This window comes from Panthera tigris, chromosome C1 (genome assembly GCF_018350195.1).
Source record: "Panthera tigris isolate Pti1 chromosome C1, P.tigris_Pti1_mat1.1, whole genome shotgun sequence".
In the NCBI taxonomy this organism is placed as follows: Eukaryota; Metazoa; Chordata; class Mammalia; order Carnivora; family Felidae; genus Panthera; species Panthera tigris.
In genome coordinates, this window is record NC_056667.1 from 186972279 (window position 1) to 186993305 (window position 21027).

The following is a 21027-nucleotide window of genomic DNA, read 5'->3' on the forward strand; positions in this document are numbered from 1 at the left end:
TGTACAACTCTGTTCAGTAATCATTAAAACAAAAGTTGTACACTTTAATTGGGTGAGTGGTAGGTATTGTGAATTTCAATAAGCTCTTATAAAAAATATCTACTAACATTAAAAACAGATATATAAAATACAAATTTAATTGTCTGGAAATAACAGATTAGATGGTAAAAACCAAAAAGTAAACCAGGAGGTCATCTAACAGTATAGAATATAAGTACAGGTGCTCTGAGGTCAGACTCTAGGTTAGATATGATTCTGCCACTTGTTAACTGTATGAGGTTCATCAGGTTCTTTGTATTATAATATTACCTATTGTGTTGTTCTAAGGTTTAAATGGGATAGAATATTATAAAACACTTAATGCAATTCTTGGCACTTGATAATTGCTCAGTAAATCTTAGGTCATTTGAGGTAGGATCTAATATAAAAGAAGTAAACCAGTTGGGTTTTTTTACCAGGCTTTTCTGCCAATTTAATATCAAACTTATTTTTAAAGCTTTTATGTTATCTTTTTAAATTTTGGGCTATATTTTATTTTCATTTATTATTATTATTATTATTATTTTTTTTTTTTTTTTTTTAAAGTGATCTCTGTACCCAACATGGGGCTCCAACTCACAACCCCAGGGTCAAGAGTCACATACTCTACTAACTGAGCCAGCCAGGTGGCCCAAGTTTTTATCATTAAAAGTATTTGTATATGGGGTGCCTTGGTGCTTAAGCATCCAACTCTTGATTTGGCCCAAGTCATGATCTCAGGGTCATGAGGCTGAGCCCTGCATCAGGCTCTGTGCTGAAAGTTTGGAGCCTGCTTGGGATTCTCTCTCTCCCCATCTCTGCCCCTCCCCCCCCAACACATACACATGCATTCTGTCTCTCAAAAGAAACCTTTTTTTAAAAAAGCTTCCCAGAAGCAGATTATTAAAAAAAAGTATTTATATGCTTATCACAGAAATTTTAGAAATGAAAAAATATCAAATAGAAAAATATTTTAGGGACACCTGGGTAACTCAGTTGGTTAAGCATCCGACTCTTGATTTAGGCTCAGGTCATGATCTAACGATTTGTGAGATTGAGCCCTGTGTTGGGCTCCGTGCTGACAGCATGGAGCTTGCTTGGGATTCTCTCTCTCCCTCTCTCTTTCCCTTTCTCTCTCAAAGTAAATAAATAAATATTTTTTAAAGAAAAATTATATCTTAAAAGTGTTATTAAAATAAATTAAATAGAAAAAAAGCATCGAGTCTCATTCTGAAGATAATTTTCTTTTTTCCTTTGTGTTCCTTTTTGAGATCATACCATATCTTATTTTTTATATTGGTTTTTTTTTCCTATTTAACATGGAAAAATATTTATGTTATTACAACTGCTTCAGGAACATTTTTAATATTTCCAATTCTATAGAGCATTTCTCAAATATTTGCCATTTAGTTGGGTCCAGTGTGTGCTTAAAGCTTTTTCTGCATTTTTCCTTTTCTGGCGATAGATTTTCCATTATTTGGTTAGGAAATCTGAATATTGTAGGGGACGGATCTTTGAACTTTCTCTTTTTTGGGGGTTGTGGGGGGGAGGGTGCAAGTGGAGGAGGTACAAAGGAAGAGAGAATCTTCAGGCTCCACACTCAGCGTGGAGTCCAACACAGGGCTTGATCTCAGGACTTCATGTGAGATCATGACCTGAGCCGAAATCAGGACTTGGATGCTTAACCAACTGAATCATCCAGGGGTCCCTCTTTGATTTTTCTCTTGATAGACTTTCCAAGTTATTAAAATGTTTTCTTTGTATTTCATGGTATGTAGATTACTTCTAGGGAAATTCCTTTAGTATTCCTTAACAATCAGGGGAACAGTATTGCTCTTCTGATAGTAGTATAGTCTACAACCACTAGTTAACAAAAGGTCTTTTCCTTGGGCTTACAATGGATTTATTATAGTTAGAAAAGAATTCTCACATACTTTTTTGAGTGGTTCTTTGGGGGGTGATTATTTGTTATGAAGAATAAATTCTGGCAAGTTTCTTAGAATCTTTCACATGTCCCTGGTTTCCAAAATTGACAAAGCCTTTAGATGCTTATAATGTCATATTTTTAAGGAGTATTTCAAGAAATACTCCCATTACAAAATATACCCAACACATTTCAGAACTGTTTGGGGATTAGAATTAAATGTTAGTAACAGGAGAATGGGAGATGCCAGCATCTTCACAGCCACATAAACTACTTTAGAGGTGAGAATTAAAAAATCATGCAGGTGTTTTCTGTTTGTTTTACCCTCAAGCAAGAAAGCCCTCCCGTAGGATTTTCTTATTTCTTCATATGAGCTGGGAACACTATAGTTTTGTAGCACCCTATGAGGGTTTGAGAGCAAAGTGATAGTGAAGAAGAAAAGGAAAAAACTGGGGTGCCTAGGAGGCTCAGTCAGTTAAGTGTCCAAATTCGTCTCACCTTGTGATCTTGCAGTTTCTGAGTTCAAGCCCTGTATTAGACTCTCTCCTGTCAGCACAGAGCCCACTTTAGAAACTTTGTCCCCCTCTCTCTCTGCTCCTCTCCTGCTCTCTCTTTCCTTCTCTCTCAAAAATAAACATTAAAAAAAAAAAAAAAGGAAAGGAAAAAACCTATTTTCATCTGAGGAATGAAGGGCATTGCACTTTAAAAATAAAAATTGCTGCCCTGCACTAGAATCTTGATATGGCAGTCTAGGACATGATTGGTATTCTTAAATTTTTAAAAATTTTACCACTTAGAAATCAAAAGAGTAGGTACTTCTGCTGCGTCCTTTATTAGAGAGTATAACTGCAGCTTAAAAGATCTAAGAGATGGATACCAGATGAGAGGACAGAACTACATTTATGTCGACAGAACAGGAGGCATCAAGGGCACGTGGAGGCTCCAAATCAAAAGCTCTTAAGATAGGAAAGGGTTTTTTTCTGATTCATTCTAATTTTTTTTTTTTTTTTTTACCATTCCAAACATCAGTTTTCCCATCCCTTTTGTTATATTAGGCTCATATTTGTTACATTCTGGCACATATTTCTCTCAGAGGTCTCTGTTGAGTTACTGAACAGATCTTTTTCTATTTTTTTCCTTTGAAAATTTAACTCTGTATTTCTTTTCCCTATTCAGCTACTGCTTCAGTGGGTATTCTTCCCATCTTTCCTGACTTGTACACAGTCTTATCCCCACACTTTGAAACAGGTATTTAAGTTATAATGTAGATTCATCTTAGAAGATTCAGTATTGGTCAAACCTCTTGGTCGTCTTTCTTTCTTGGCAGACTCTCAGTTTTTAGGCAGAATTTGATCTTTAAATGGTAATGTACATAGACATATGAAGAATGAAAATGGAAAACTAAAACTTTAACGTGCTGGTTCATCTCCTTAAAACACTTAATTGATAGAAAAATATCTGCTTTGAAGAAAAAGAAACAAAAGTTGAGAAGATAGAGGAGATCCTTGTTTTTGACATTTCCAAAGGACAGATCTTAGGAGAGATAGATTTTACCTTAGTACAGTGAAGAAATTTTAATATTTGAGAGCTGTCTGAAGATGACCTCTCAGTATGATAAACCACTTACGCTTGCATAGACTGATTTATATTTAGAAACAAATTTTGTTACAGAACCTATTCTATAGATATGGGAAAAATAAATTATATGCACATGCACATAAAATTCCTTGAGTCCTTGAAATTTGAAGCATGAAAATTTAAGTATAATAATTTTTTTAATTTTTAGATATTTTAGAATATAGCTTATGTAAGGAATGTGTGTTTAATGAGGAAAATCCCCGACAACTTTAGTGGATTATCATATAACTAGTTTATTTAATTATAGTTGAACCTTCGCTTCGTTTACCTAAAATGCTGTGTTGACCTTAGGGAAGTGGCAGTTTTCTGTTCCTTATTTTCTTTCCTTTGCTTTAATTAGACTAAACTGTTGATAAATACTTGCTGCAGTTTAGATTATATTTGAGAAAAACTTTTTTTTTTTTTTTTTTGAGAAAAACTTCTTACCAGATGTGTAGAGTATGACTTCTTTGCTACCTTGAAAAGCATTAACCAGATGTACTGTTAGTTATTACACTGGCAGGTTTCTCTGTATGTGCATTTCCCAACATAACAGCCAGAAACCTTAAGCTTTCTGTTCTTAAGATACTTATGGTTATAAAATCCAAAAAGGTCAGCATTTTGTAACAACCTTGTCAGAGCATCCTCCTCTTCTAGTCTCCTTCATTTCTGTAACTTAACAGTTATAAACCAAATGCATGTCTGAAAGCAGCCTGAAAATGGCATCCAGTGCAAGCTGTTGTTTGTTTTGTGACATTTAGAAGAGAAAATTAAGCTCAGAGTTGAGTTTGTTATATATATACTAACTCCTGAGATTTTTCTTAGTCTGTACCAGTTCTCTGCCATTGTTTCCTGACACAGGATGAGTCCAAGCATAGGTAGGATGAGTGCGTGACAGAAATGTTCTAATATGCTCTCAACTCCATGCTCATGAGCTGTAGATTTCTTTTAACCCTTTACTGCTTTAGTCTGAGTCCGTTTCTTGTCACCTCACTATTTCTTTCCTTATATTAGACCGGGGCCCCATCCTTATGTAACCTCAAAATTTACTTCCTTACAGCTCCCTTCTCCAAATAATAGCCACTTTGGGGTTAGAACTTCAGTGTATGAAATTTGAAAGGGGACACAGACATTCACTTCATAGTACAAGCCTTGTTGAATAAGCATCATGTCTGTTCTAGGCTCTCTTTTGAGAAGTGGCAATAAGGAGATGGATAAGCGGCAGCACTTCCTCATTGCTTACCGTTGGGCCCCAGAGTCTTACTTTTCTCACATGTAACAGGGGAACCACTGCACCCCACCTCAGAGAATGGTCTTGAAAACGAAGTGAGAGGGCATGTGGTATCTGGCCCGCACTGGATGGATGCTCAGTAAACAGTAGCTACAATTTTTATTTTGTATTTTCCCTATTATGTATTTTATTCTTAAAATAATTTCTTGTCCTTTCACATTCTTTTTCAAATATTATTTTCTTCTAATAATGTCTTCTAATTTTCCCCCCTTTAATTCCTCTGTTCCCCAATCTTCTCCTCATACCCTCAAGCTTCTCATATTAGCTATTCCCTTTTCACTTCCATCTTTTCTTTCTGTCCACTCCAGATTGAAGCTTCCCTTTAGCTTTTTTCTCACAAATTTTCCAAGGATGGAAATTTGCCTTTTCCAAGGATTGTTGATGTATTATGCTTATTTCTTTTTTTTTTTATTTTTTTTTTAACGTTTATTTATTTTTGAGACAGAGACAGAGCATGAACGGGGGAGGGGCAGAGAGAGAGGGAGACACAGAATTGGAAGCAGGCTCCAGGCTCTGAGCTATCAGCCCAGAGTCCGACGCGGGGCTCGAACTCACAGACCGTGAGATGGTGGTGACCTGAGCTGAAGTCGGATGCTTAACCGACTGAGCCACCCAGGCGCCCCTGTATTATGCTTATTTCTAAAAAAATCTTATTTATAAAGGTGAGCAGGAATAAAAGAGGAGAAATATAGCTTTAACACTAAGTTCTATATCACAGAACAGGGATATATCCATTGAATGGAAACTAGTGATGATTGGAGGCCCTGTTACCTTTGTCTCCTTGCCCACCTTCCCCTGAAAGAGAGGTTTTTCAAAGAAACCCCTCTAAATGAAGGGTGGGTTAATCACATTTCTTTACTAGACTGCAAGACGGTATACAAGATGATCTTCTGGCACACTGTTGCTGTTAACTTTAGCAGATACCTTTACAATTCTTATTCATATTTTACTTGGAGTATCTTGTCAGGAAACCGTGTAATATCCTTTAATTATATATAATCAGTTATTTCTTTTCAAAAGCAATAATGTGCCAGTGGAAAAAGAAGAATATGAATTATATAATTTTCTTAACAAAATGTAATAAAATAATTACAGTGAAAGTATAAATAAATTTCATAGGGAAATTATTCTCATTTCTACAATCTTGCTATTATATGTGGACTTTGACACTGATTTTGTTTTTCTAACCAAAATGTGTACATATTTTTTGATAAATTGCCTTTTAAAAATTCCTTTCCTCGAGTATAGGTAATTATGGCACTAAGAGGACTTTTACGTTGTCTAAAATCTGAACTCTGAGGGCACCTGGGTGGCTCAGTCGGTTAAGCATCTGACTTCGTCTCAGGTCATGATCTCACGGTTTGTGAGTTTGAGCCCCATGTTAGGCTCTGCGCTGACAGCTCAGAGCCTGGAGCCTGCTTCAGATTCTGTGACTCCCTCTCTCTGCCCCTCCCCCACTCACACTCTGTGTCTCTGTGTTTCTCTCTCTCAAAAAATAAAAAACAACATCAAAATCTGAATTCAGTTACAGTCATAAAAAAACTTCTGAGATAGACATTCTTTTAGTATTTTCCTTTATACCTCCTCTCTTTACAGTCCCTCATGGGTGTGAATTAACTTCTGAAATTCTACCTTGATTGGGATTTTGGCTTTATATTTTGTGTTTATCAAGGAGCATGTTTGGTTACTCATAACTTTTTGTGAGGCCTCTAAACTTAATTTTGATATATATTTAGGGTTATTCATGTCAACTAAAAGTATGCTTCAAACTAAAGAATTGAAAGGTGGTGTATTAAAGCCCTTTTCTCCCTTCTCCACCACTTTTTCTTCAGGCTCCTGTTCCAAAGAGTGCACTTATTCCAGTAATTCCCATCACCAAATCAACAGGTTCCCGGTTCCGAAATAGTGTGGAAGGATTGAATCAGGAGATTGAAATAATAATTAAAGAGACTGGGGAAAAGGAAGAACAACTTATAGTAAGTAATCTTGTATCTTAAAATTGTCCTTTCACATTAACTGTTCCATTTATTTTAAAAATTACAATTTCATTTTCCATATGTACTTAGGTTTCTTTCCTCTCATTGAAAGAGAATGAAAATTTATCTCTTGAAAAATTTTGACCTTGGCAAGTTAATGAAAAGTTTTAATTTCCTTGCATCTCATAGAGACAACTGATAATGACTTAAATTTGGATCCTTGAACAGAAACTGCTTTTTGCTTATCTTTAAAGATCACTAGATAGGTATACACTTCTCATTTGTTACAACTCCATGTAGCATAAGTTTAGATTAAAACTTGTTGGGGAGGGAGGGATAGGACTTTAGAAACTTTATAAGCATGAATCTACCTGTTCCTTATTGTTTGTGAGTTATTGTTTGGTTGACTTTATCATCATGAAGTACACTTCTGTTTACCTATTATCCGCATAAGACATAAGAATGATTCATCTATAAGGCACAGAAAGTTTCCTGTTTATATTGAAAAGCATGTTACAGAGTATATTTAAGCTTTCATTCTTCAGTGAAAGAGGAATTGGGGGGTTTGCAGTATTATTTTTATTGATGCTTAAGATCCTCTCCCTGATATTAAAGGTTGGTTAAGCTTAGAGAAAACACAACCCCCCACACCCTCTTGTCCATACTGCATGATGGGAGTAACTCCCTGATATAATAAAGATAAATGAACTAAAGGTGTACCAGGGAGCTGGTTTTCCTGCTAAGTGAGCCACGCAAGCTTTCCTTTTAATGTTCTCCTTGATGTTCCCCTATAATTAGCATTGCTACCATTAATCTTTCCCTCATTTAGGAAGGTTTCTTTGGAAAAACTCTTTCAGGGGGAAGTGGGCAGAGGGAGAAGGTAACAGGACCTGTCATCAAGTATTACTAGTTCACACAATGGATAAACTTTTCTTCTAATATAGAACCTGGTGTTACACCTAGATTTCTCCTCATTTACCATGGCAATTCTTCACGATTTAAAAAATACTTACTACAAGATAACTAATTCATTGCAGTTTATCATTCATCAAGCACTGGCCATCTGTCATATACCAAACCTTGGGAATATAGAGTCTTTGTATATGCTGCTCAGTGTTTAGTAGGGCAGTCATATTAGATAGGGATGTCACTAATGGAGCAGCACGAAGGTTTTTTTCCTGCTAGACCTAGTAGGGCATTTCTGATCTGTGAGTGATCTGGAACAATAGGGGAAGGTTGATATTGAGTGCATTTCTGGTGAGTTTCAAAATCAGTGATAAATATACGTATGTTTAAAAATTTTTATAACAGCCACAAGATATTCCAGATGGCCATCGTGCACCTCCCCCCCTCGTACAGAGAAGCAGCAGCACACGCAGCATCGACACGCAGACCCCTGGTGGGGCAGACAGGGGAAGCAACAACAGCAGCCGCTCTCAGTCTGTGTCCCCCACATCCTTCCTCACCATCTCAAATGAAGGTAGCGAAGAGAGCCCTTGTTCAGCTGATGACCTGCTTGTTGATCCCAGGGATAAAGGTACAATGAAGGAGGAATTTGTTGCCAGATGATAAATGAACACCAGCTATTTTATCATTCATTCTATTCATTTTCTAGTAGAACATACACACTTAAGGCTACTAAGGTAATTACTTTGACATACGTTCATAACATAGATTTTTAAAAATTAGAGTATACAACAGTAGGTTTTACCGTGGTGCTCAAGAGATGGTCTGGTTGGGTGGGTGTATGGGCTTTTATTTTTGTACCTTTTTTTTTTTTTCCTTTTCTCTACTTGTTAATTCAAGTCTCTTATTACTGAGAAACATTCTTTTTGGTATAAATGAACATTGGTCCTGAAAAAGCACTTTGTTTTCTCTTGCCTTAGTTGTCTTGTTTTTACTACCTTACTATTTTTAATTGAACTTGAAACCTTCAAATTAGTGTTTGTTTGTTTTTTTTAAGAATCTGATTTTGTGAAATTTCTAACAAGAATTAGGCTGATTTATGTCAATGCAAAATGAGTATTGAAGGCACGCCTACAGTAAAAGGTTGGAGGGCTTCCTTACAGTATTGAACTACTTGTGCAACTTAAAAATAACTTGGAGACATAAGCTATTTGAATATTAATTTCTAATGTTCTTACCTTTTAAAACAACTATGACCTTTCTTCTGTCTCTATCAGGGCAATATTTTGTTAGCCTAACCCAAGTTACTGTGTGTACTTGAGAGCAATAATATATTTGTAAATTCTGCAGCTCAGTTCAGCAGTCATTTATTTAGAAGCTATTAATCACAGTGTGTTGAATGTTCCTAAAATGTTACAGTTGGCTATTACTATCAATTCCCTAAATTATTGAGACTGTAACAAGTGCAAAGAACATAAGATTTCCCAAAGAAGTCAATTAAAGCCATAAGCAATTGTAAGTGTTACTATTTGGACCTATTTTGCCAGCTTCTAGGTTAAGTAATATATAGTTATTCTAGGCAAACACCCTGGAGCAATTAAATTACAACCCCTGGGGGTGTAGAATACAGGTACTGGGAGTGTTTGATGCTCCCAGGTGACTCCAGTGTGCATCTAAATCTGAAACTGAATTAAATCTTTTGGTTGGGCCGTGTGTTTCTTATCAGGAATCTGCATTTTAACTACTATCTGTACTTTTAGAATTAAAAGGAGTGGTGAGTGTAAACCATTTAGCATGGCTCCTGGTACTCAGGGCTCATACTTTCTACTTTTACTTCAGTAATAAGTAGGAACCTCATGAATTTTGTGTAATGCTATATTTTGACTTTAAGACAAAGTTGTTTTTTTTTTTAAGAAATTTCTTTTATAAGAAAATAGAACCACAGTGCTACTGCCAGCAAAAAATTTATAGCTTAGTTGACACAAACCGAAAGTTTTAGAACACTTAGGTAACATATCGAGAATTTTTAAAGTATAAACTGAGGACATCAACATTGAACAGGAATACCAGAGTAAAGAAGCATTCACTTTGATAAGGTTAATTTGAAAGGATTTCAAAACTTTGAGCTAGACTTTGAAAGAAGTTTTGGCACATGAACAGAGATGGACCTCTTAGGTATGGAGAAGTTCATAGGCCCGAGGAAGTCTTTGGTGTATAGTGCACAGATGGCTCCTAACTAAGTGGAGCAGAGATTGTAACCAGAGGAGCAGAGAAATCGAGAAATTCTGAAGGGCAAGCTAAGAGTGAGTGATAAGCAACCAGTGAAGAGCCACCTCAGTTACATGTACTGGGAAGTAAGGAAGTGGCATATGAGTCTCTGCTGGGTGTGTAAGAAATAAGGGGGCAAGATAGATCAGTATTCAGTGCCGTGGATTAAGTGATACAGGCTTAAGCTATAGTACTTGTAAGTGGAAAAGAAAAATTTTTTGTTTTATGGATTTAACAAACATTAATTATCTCCTCTTTACCTGGTATTGTATTAGATCTTGGGGGATGATGTTGATGATAAAACACTGTTCCTACCCTCAAGTAGTTCATGGTGTGGGGGAATGTCATGAACAATTCAATTTAGTATGACTGCATTTATGTGGTAGTGTTTGTTAGTAATCCAGCCTGCCATTTTTTGCAGAGAATGGGAACAACTCTCCTTTGCCCAAATATGCAACTTCACCAAAACCTAACAACAGTTATATGTTCAAAAGGGAACCTCCTGAGGGCTGTGAAAGGGTCAAAGTCTTTGAGGAATGCTCGTAAGTACCCCTCAAATAACTTTTCATATGAGAATTTTCTTTTTTTTTTTCTTTCAATATATGAAATTTATTGTCAAATTGGTTTCCATACAACACCCAGTGCTCATCCCAAAAGGTGCACTCCTCAATACCCATCACCCACCCTCCCCTCCCTCCCACCCCCCATCAACCCTCAGTTTGTTCTCAGTTTTTAAGAGTCCATATGAGAATTTTCAAATAAGTTGAAGAATAGTACAGTGATCACCCATGTATCCACAGCATAGACTCTAGTTAACCTTATGTTATATGTGCTTTGTCTGTGTGTGGTGGTGGTAGTTTTTGCTAAAGTGTTTGGAAGTAAGTTGCAGACATCATTGTACTTAAGTACAATTTAATATTGTTTCCTAAAAGTAACCATAGTACTCCTATATAACTACAGTACCATTATCACATCAAACGAAATTAACAGTAATGCTTTAATATCAACTGATACCCAATTGTTTTTCACATTTCCTCTGTTGTCTCCAGTGTGTCATCTGTGGCTGTTACTTTTGAACCTGTATACAGTCAACATCACACATTGAGTTAAGCAGTATATTTATTCAAGGTGGACCATGGCTCTCACCTAGTATGTCTTCCTTCTTTTAAGGGTTGAATTCCTTTCAGTTTTTATGTACTTTTGGTCTCTAATTCTTTAAAAATTATTAGAAATATTTTGTCTGCCAGTATAGGAAACAATTCTGTTACTATTATAGTAACAGACTCCTGTTCCTGTGATAAAGCTAACATAAGAAGCAGGCAGGATTTTAAGCAGTATCTAGTACTATTGGTATGTGATCTCTTATATTTCGGTTGGCTGGTACTTTAGTCAAGCACTGCAATTTTAGACTCAGAGTCTCAAAAGGTATTGTAGCCTTCATATTTTCATGGCTTCTTGCTTTGTGAGTGATGGCTATAGGATGGTTGGTGTGTGTGAGATAGCAAATTAGGTGATGAACATTATTTGGGGATGTGCTGGTAGTTCTTAGCCCTCACCTTCCAGTCTCACTATGGCTGCATGTATAAGAGTCAGCCTTCTGGCTTTTTCTCACTTGTGAAACCTGGAACACAGTGTGAAGATTGTCCAACCTTGTCTGACTCAATGTAATTTATCTTTTTCCCCCATTATAAACATCTTGGAATTATTTTGGAATATGGCATCCTTTTGTTCCTCTGTATGCTCCTCCTGTCACTGCTTCCTTTAATCTAAATTCTGAATAATTTTGCCACACAGAGAGCATTGTTTTTGAATCCCCTTAATTTCTATGCTAGGAAATCCCAGCTCTCAGTCTCCTATCTGCTTTGGTGACAGTAATTGAAAACTCTTGTTTTAGCAACTGCTGTGTCACTGTCATTCTAAAAGCTTGACTGTAGCAAATTGAAAATTTAAGTAGAATTCTCCAAGATCTGTTTCATGGACTCCCTGAATCATAATCGTCTGGAGTAGTAGTTGAAACTGCAGATTCCCAGGCCCCATCCTAGGCCTAATGCCTAAATGTGGAGATAGGACCTGGACTATACATGTCTGACAAATACCTCATACTTTTTATGCCCAATTTGCAGATGCTGGCTTAGACTTTCCCATGAGAGTTCTTAAGAGATGCCTGGGTGACTCAGTTGGTTAAATGTCTGACTTTTGATTTCGGCTCAGGTCACAATCTCATGGTACATCAGTTTGAGCCCCACGTTGGACTCTGCCCTGACACTCTTTTGATGCCCCTTCCCCACTCACACTCTCTCTGTCTCTCTGTCTCAAAAATAAACATGAAAGAAAGAAAGAAAGAGAGAAAGGAAGGAAGAAAGAAAAAAAATGAAGGAAGAAAGAGAAAGAAAGGAAAGGAAGGAGGGAGGAAGGGAGGGAATCATTCTAGGGCCGCCTGGGTGGCTCAGTTAGTTAAGCCTCTGAATCTTGGTTTTGGCTCAGGTCATGATCTCATAATTCATGAGTTCAAGCTCTGCATCAGGCTTAGAGCTAATAGGGTAGAACCTGTTTGGGATTCTCTCTGCCCTTCCCCTACTTGCACGTGCACTTTCTCTCTCTCAAGATAAATTTAATACAATGATCCCTTTTTTTTTTTTTTTTTTTAATTTTTTAAGTAAAAATCAAATGGTCCAAGTGGAAGTTTTTGGAGTTGAGCTCTTTGATTTACTCATTGAGATTTGCCCAAATGCAGAGAAATTGTTGGTTGGCTCAAAAGTAGTTTGAATTTCTGTAATAAATGACTTTGTGTGAATATTTGTTATGTAGGTTGGTGTCCTGTGGTATCTGCCTTAATCTCTTGGATTTGGAAGTTTTCTCAGGACTTAATGTCTGAGTTATGTATATACTGCTACATTATTTGTGTCTAAAGGGAGGGAAGAGTATGTGTGTGTATATGGATAGATAGATGGATCAAAGAAATAGAAGATAAACCCTGACATGTTACATGTTTTATGGCACATGCATCTGTTATTAGAAGGTAAACTTGCGGGACACCTGGGTGGCTCAGTCGGTTAAGCGTCCGACTTCAGCTCAGGTCATGATCTCATGGTTTGTAGGTTCAGGCCCTGCGTTGGGCTCTATGCTGACAGCTTGGAACCTGGAGTCTGCTTCGGATTCTGTGTCTCCCTCTTTCTCTGCCCCTCCCCTGCTCACGCTGTCTCTCTTTGTCTCTCAAAAATAAATAAATGTAAAAAAAAAAAAAAATTAAAAAAAAGAAGGGTAAACTTGCTCTTTTTATAGTGTACATAGTTTGTTACAAATTATACTGATACAAAGGATGTCTAGCGTTTTTAAGCATTTTCATTATGTACCAAAACAAAAATAGCAGTAACCCAAGAGTGGATTTCTTAGAGGTAATTTTAACTTTTTTATCAATAAATTACTCAAAGTCTAAAAAAAATTCATCTCTTTTGCACTACCTCTGTCAAAATGAGAGCAAAATCCACTGGGCACACTCGCAACAAATACAGATTATTGGTCCAAATTAAAAGTTTTGAGTTTATTTAATCATTGTTTGAGGAATACTCTTCTCTTTAACTCTTGGTTTGAAGGAAGTAACTCTGATAGGAACTGGAGATTGGAGTGGGGTGAGGCTTGATCTCTGGTTTCTAGAAATGTATGTTTATTTACCTGAATGCAAATAGGTGGTTGTATTTAGACCAGAATTTATACCAGATTTTGTATTTCTTTCGGTCTCTATATTCTTTGTGTTATAGCACGTACCATAGCTATGTCGTCTGCACTTTTCCTTTTTTAAAGGAAGTCTAATATGCTGTTTCTTCTGCCAAACTAATGAATTCTTTGGCCTTAGTTACCTTAGACTCCTAAGTATTTTGGCCTTTTTGCGGTATAGAAGTATTTTAAAAAATATAACATGATCCTCCCTCTCTCCCTTCTTCCAATTATAAGTAACTCGGACCCAGCATTTTCTTTGCTGATAATTAATTCCTGCATTAAAAAAAAATTACATAAGGCTTTTAAAACAGATAGGAAAGAATTCCTTGCATCAGTATAAGAATATCTATAATTATTATCCAGCCTATCCCATCAGTTTTTCAGAAAGCCAGCTTGTAAACAGTTATATCTATTTTGAGACACAATTTTTTTGGAATAATCCTTAAGGAAAAATAAAAATTTTAAATTAGTTCTGAGATTTTTTTTTTTTTTGTGTTTATAGTTACTAAGTTGAAGCTTTGAAGTTGTATTAGTACTTGCAGCTTCTATTAGCATAGGTATAGGTCATGTGTGCCAGGAGTGGATAATCTGTTTCTTGGTTAATAATTAAGCTCCTAGAAAAATGTTAGAGGTCAGGAGTGATTCCTCTTGGTAGGTTGGGGTGGTGGCTGGAAGAGGGGACAAAGGAAGGTGTTTTGTTTTTTTGTGTGTTTTGTTTTTTTGTGTGTTTTGTTTTGTTTGGTGGGGGAGGTTGGTGCTTCCACCTTCAAAAGAAAATTCAAGCATAATTTAATAATAGAAATCTAACCTCAGCTTCCTATCTTCTTTAAGGAATTGAAAACCATACTCTCACATAGTAAAAATAGAGCAGTGTGTGCTCTTCTTACCTCTCATCTACCCAGATACACTTGTGGTCCTAAAACTACTTGACGTTTCCATTGTATATAAGAAAGAAGACTGCACAAGTAAAACATCAATTAAATTATTTCTTTGTTCTTAAATTATTGTATTTATCAAAGCTGTCCTTGGGTAGTATTCACTATTAATAAAATCTGCCTATCAAAAGCATTGTCTGCTTGGAGGTTTTTCTTTTCCTTTTTTTTTTTTTTTTTGGCACGCATTCCCCAGGACTGTTGCTTATTAATTTTTTAAGACCCAGCTCAGATGTTACTTCCCTTGTAAGCCTTCTTCCTACAAAATTCTCCCTCTTCCTCTGCCACAGGTTATCCACTCCCTTGTGCTACCTTTAAACCCCTTTACAAGTCATTTTTATCACATTTGTCAGACCTCTTACAGGACTTCTTGAGCTTTTTTGTACTGTGAAAACCTTTGGCAGTCTGGCAAAGATTAGGGATGCTTTGAAGTAATTTGTAACTTCTCTGAATAATGTTTTTATTATTTGTTTTTTTTTTAATTTTTTAAAAATGTTTTTATTTTTATTTTTGAGACAGAGACAGAGCATGAGCAGGGGAGAGGCAGAGAGAGGGGGAGACACAGAATCTGAAGCAGGCTCCAGGCTCCGAGCTGTCAGCACAGAACCTGATGCAGGGCTCGAACTCACAGAGTGTGAGATCATGACCTGAGCCGAAGTCAGATGCTCAATCAACAGCCACCCAGGCGCCCCATTTGTTTTTTGTTTTAAGTTTATTTATTTATTTTGAGAGAGAGCTGCACGTGCAGTCAGGGGAGGGGCAGAGAGAGAGAGAGGGAGAAAGAGAATCCACGCTGTCAGCGCAGAGCCTGATGTAGGGCTTGAGCTCCCAAACCGTGAGATCATGACCTGAACCAAAACCAAGAGTCAGACTCCCAACTGACTGAGCCACCCAGGTGCCCCTGATAATGTTTTTAAATGCATAAAACATGTAAGATTACAAATGAGATTAATTATGTTGAGATACAGTCCTATTCCCAGCATCTCCCTCCCCCCAAGAACTACATATTTAGTCTGTCTCCTTGTAGATGGTTTCATTTTTGGATCCCCAGAATCTGGTGCAGAGTTGGCGCACTTAAATTTTAATTTTTTAAATTTCATTAGGAGAGATGAGAATCGTACTTTCATCATGACCATATTACCTTGTTCCATCTGAATCTTGATGTATTTAGGTTCTCCCACTTTATTTCTTTTTAATTTTGTGGCATTTCCATGTTACTTTAACAGTTGAATTTTTTAATATCTTTATTTTCACAAAATATCAGTAATACTTAGTATCTTTTTCCAACCATTTGGGTGAGTTTTCAGGAGCCCCTGGGGACGGGAAGGGACAATGAATAATTTGATTTTGATTTTATATTTCCATTATGTTTTTCAGAAAACCATCATGGTTAACTAAAAAAATTGTTCCAAAGAGATTTTTAAGCACACTTGAAAACTCATGCCCACTGAAGTTGAGTCACACAGGGGTGGAATTTAGCAAAAGATGGACATTGTATGTCATTAATTTACTTGCTTTCTCCCTTCAAAATAGTACAGGTTTTGGAAAAAATGTAGTGGAACATATTTTTGTCTTTAAACATCTAGAATTTCTTTTGCTTTAGGAAATTCTTTATTCATAATGGCTGTCTTAAATCTTCATTGAGATACAGTTGGTTGTCAGCCTGAGTCACCTGAATGCTGCAGGGGGCTCTCCAGGGAACTGAAAGCAGCAGAGATGAATGATGTACTTCTGGCATTCTAAGATACTTATTTTGAATTAGGTGTCTAATTCCACTTTGGCCCGTAACATTTGGAGCTTTTGACATAACTTGAGTTTTATATTCCTTTCATTATCTATACGTTATCTGTTTAGAAAAAAAAAAAATTACTTCCAGTGTTCTGTGACTTAAAATTACTGGGTTGTCTGTTCTATGCCTAGGCCAAAACAGCTTCACGAAATCCCAGCCTTTTACTGTCCTGACAAAAACAAGGTGAATTTCATTCCTAAAAGCGGTTCTGCCTTCTGCCTCGTCAGCATCCTCAAGCCACTCCTTCCCACACCAGATCTTACTCTCAAGGGCTCTGGGCACAGTCTGACAGTTACCACTGGTATGACAACCACTCTGCTGCAGCCTATTGCTGTGGCCTCCCTGTCTACAAACACAGAGCAAGACCGGGTCTCTCGAGGAACAAGTACAGTCATGCCATCGGCCTCTCTACTTCCACCACCAGAGCCAATTGAAGAAGCTGAAGGATAGGTCACAAGACTGTGTGGCCATTTTTCTGGGCAACTGAGAACCTCCTCAGATCATTTCATTGTGATGGCATCGCGCACTCCCAGTCGGCTGTGATGTGCTCCCACTTCCCATGGTGATGTGTCACAGTATGACTTCTGGAAGAAAGCAGCGCCCTCTGATGGCTTTGCTCACTCATGAAGGCCAGCCCTCGTTGCTTAGCCTGCTTTTTCTGAAAGCACTGATTGAAACAAAAAAGGTCTCATTCTTTACTTTTGGAGGGCCAATATCACATTGTTTTTTTGTTTTCAAATTAAACTTCTTTAAAAACAAAAACAAAAAATTGATCCCTGCAAACATAATTCCTGAAGGGAGACGTGAATGATGCTGCAAGAACCATCTTTTATATGAAAATGACTATTTTATAATACCAATGTTACATTTTCTGAAACGTAGCAGACAGGATGTTCAAAGATTCTTTGGTGGCCTCTTGTTTCTTGTTTCCCTTTCTAGATGTGTGCTTTTCTCAGCTGTTTTCAGCTTTGGGACCAAAGGGATTGTTGACATTTTCCCAGCAATCTTAATCTCATGACTATATTCTTCTCCCAAACAAGAATTGATAGGTAAATGCATTGAACAAATATATAACCAGAGATAAAAAGCAATATTAAATAATAGTACATTATGTGATTTATGTTTTTGGATGTCAGAAGTTTGTGCTTTGGGTGAAATACTTGTAAAACTGTTGTTTTCTTCACTACTCCTGTACACATTTCACCATGTGGTCAGAAAAATTATAGTCTGGAGACAAGTGCTTTAATACTTTCTCACCCATTGTTGGAACTTGGTTTAAAAGTCAGTGAGCCAGAAGGAAACTACCCAGTGTTGATTGCTAGCTAGGAGTAAGGAACCCCTTTGGTTTTCTGCAAAATATTTTATCACATGCTCTCCCTTTATCATCACTGTATCATAGTTCCAAGAGGTCCTAAAATGGCTGTGCATGGATTTCCTCCTTTGCTTTTGTGATGTTGTTGTCTCGTGGATTTGGTCAGGGTTAGTAGTTTGCCAGGAGTGTAATCCATTGAATAGCAATCCGTAGTCACAGAATCTTGTGACTGACATTTTCTTTATGGTGGTTGGCACTGAGATATGTTGCTTACAGGTTTTGCTAGTTTTCTCTCCAGCATTCCACACAGTACGGAAGACAGGCAAAAAGAGCTTTGGAGCATATAAACAACAGGATTCTTTGAAAAATCCATACAGTTTTGGATTTAGGCTCATCTTAATCACTGCCAATATCACATGACAACACTATTTCACGTTTGTGTATGTGGTAGTGAAATTAAGGAGCAGCTCTTTTTAAAAATGAGTTCCAGCAAACACTGTTGATAAAAAGCATCCTTCTAAGACCTTCATATACTACCTATGATGCAATAATTTAATATTCCTATACATATAGGGAGAAAAAAATTTTAATACTTGTAAAAGGAATACAGTTTAGAGGGTTAATACGTCAATTTGTTCAGACATATACCATCAAAGAAAACTTAGTGGTAGCAATAAATCTGAAAGGACTTCTTATACTCATGCACCTTTAAAACATCTAAGTATTTAAAATTATGCCCTGTGAAGTTTAAAATGGCGATGTATTTATACAGATTAGATAAATTCAAACATTTGAATAAGTCTGTCCGGTTTCACTTGGTAACACTGATAAATTTTGGTACCTTCTCCATACAAAACTAATTTGCTTGGAATTAGTGCTTTGTGGCTTCTAAATCAGTAAAACTCAGTTATTCAGGGTCTGTATTTTCTGGTTGGTTGGTTTTTTTTGAGAACCTTGATTCTTTGCCTTATATGTTACGTCTTTTGACCTAACCATTTCATCACTGAAAACTGCTCTATCAAAAGTACAGAAGAAAAGCTGAAACTCCTCAGGTGAGTTGGTATGAATGGTAAGAGGAAGAAGTTAAAAACAAGTTTTTAAAAAAATCCTCAGTTTTTGGATTACTTGAATTCCATTAAATCAGTGTTCTTTTCCTTACTTTACACTTACTTCTGTCCATTCCTGTAAATCACAAGGGCATTTTACAACTAAAATGCCACTTTATAAACAATCTTTCTCTTTACTCTGTTGTGCATGTTTGTGTAATTGACATCTTTCTATAGCGTTTCATATATCCTTTATCTAAAGTAATTTAAAGCCAGAATGGGAGAACAGGTTTAAGAGTTATTATTTACAGAGTCTTATAAGTAGAACTTTTAATGTTTGGTTGTAAGGAGAATGTGAATTTGCAGGTAAATGCATTGTATGGTAACCAAACATACCCCTTGGGTTTGGGAGAAATAGAGCCTGAGGTTTGAAAGAATAAAAAAGGTACAAGGTACAGACAACTCAACTGCCAGTGCCAAAGGGCTAATTTTTAAGCATATGAGCTTTATTGCAGTCTTTAAAAATATTAACCATAGGTCCCATTCAGCTCTTGCTTAACCCTTAGTTCACAGATGGCTGATTTTTTTTAAATGGACCTACTCCCAGTAGAATATTTTCTAAAATTACATTCCATGATTATCTTGTATTTCTGTAGAAAACTATACAGAAGATAAGTTAGAATAGCTTCAGTGGGAATATAATTTAAATTTTTTTAAGTTTTAAATAAATTTACTTCCATTGCAGTAAAAGAAATAGCATATATATTTCCGTAAAAGTATTCTCTGGTTATTTACTTTGTCTTAAGTTATTTTTTACTCTTGATTTTTTTCCTTGTGATGATAAAAACATAAAATTTATTGTTTCTGATCATGACTAAGTCTTACTACTTGTCGTGGCTTTTGTTAGCAATTATATTTTTAAAATATCTGTTTTGTCTCTGGTTAATATGGTGAGCATGGATGCCAAAATTATTTCTTAACTAGAATCTTCATTTTGTTTAAAATACTTCTTACACTTATGAGAGACCAGATCAGCCTTTTGGAACGTGTTATTGCTAACTGTGGAATAACTGGCAACAAGAAAGGCTCTTCCCCCCCCCCCCATTTTTTTCTTTTAAATGGTTGGCTTGTACTGGAAAAGAGATATTTTAAAAAATGGCAGAACTTACAGCCTTCTGTATGTCCAAGATTAGGACTGGGTTGTCAAGATTTTCTTTTGTTAAAGGAAATAAAAGAAAAATTGACATTACTGAATTTAGTTCACTGTTCTAAACTTAAGATTCATTCCTTAATGCTTGGAATTTTGATGTCTCAAAATCAGACCAGTGGAAGTGCTGAATTTGCATTTAAAAAGCTAAGAATACTTCGCACTTTAAAGTTTAACTCTGCTTAAATTAACAATAAGTAGAGCAGCCCTGAACAATACTTTGTTTAAAAAATCCTGTTGAATATAATTTATGTTTTTTTAAAGTCTATATCTTTCATCTGTTTAAGCTGTGTAAATCTTTTTAAAATGCAATTTTTTAAAATTTTGTTTTTCTAACAAAAATCTCCCAATAAACAGCATTTCCAATGGTGATAAATATTGTTATTATGTACTTATGTATTCCCTGTATCTGAACACTTATTGCTGCCTCACAAGAAAATAGAACATTTATGTTAAAAATAAAGTCTGTTCTTCTTGAGAATTTTTTTCTATGTGCTTTTATGAATGTTGCCTCAATTCAGATTTTCTTTTCAGACACATGTACCCTGAAGTAATTTACAAATAGAATATTCTTTTTCACAAATGTATAGGAAAATGAGTGTGTTAAGTAGCAGGACATATAGTATTACCAGTTATTATTACTTCCTGACTATTTCTTTACTTGCTCTAGAACTTAAAGTACCTGATCTTTGTGGTAAGTGGTAAGCACACTGAAAGATAATGCATGTTTATAAGTAATTCCATACTTCATAGTTTGTTAGAGATTTAGCTGAGACAGTCACTGAATTTTATCCTGAAGTACATATAGAGGATTCTTTTTGTTTTGGTATTTTATTCTTTCTAAATCAGCTATGTTCTTCCTTTGATACAGTGGTTTATACATGCAAGATAGTTGTTTAGGTTCAGAGATTTAATCTGTATGCACAGAACAGAACTAGTCAGATATGTCCCAGTGAAGGCTGCAGACCTAGAAAGCACCTAGGAAGCACCTAGAAAGCAGGGACACCATTTAAATGAAGTAAAA

The 21027-nt window shown here is 36.2% G+C and overlaps 1 protein-coding gene across 3 annotated transcripts in view; it reads left to right on the top strand.

The window, feature by feature from the left end:
• Positions 1-20484, top strand: part of FAM117B (family with sequence similarity 117 member B) — a 94590-nt gene extending 74106 nt beyond the window's left edge. The window contains exons 5-8 of one of the 3 annotated variants that reach the window (XM_042995086.1): positions 6683-6826; positions 8138-8363; positions 10422-10542; positions 16570-20484. In XM_042995086.1, the coding sequence (XP_042851020.1) occupies positions 6683-6826; positions 8138-8363; positions 10422-10542; positions 16570-16888 (810 nt within the window). In that variant the 3' untranslated portion in view covers positions 16889-20484. Of the gene's footprint in view, positions 1-6682; positions 6827-8137; positions 8364-10421; positions 10543-14548; positions 14863-16569 lie in introns of those variants that run through there. The other 2 variants (XM_042995087.1, XM_042995088.1) reach the window with 2 other exon arrangements.
• Positions 20485-21027: the final 543 nt, after the last annotated feature.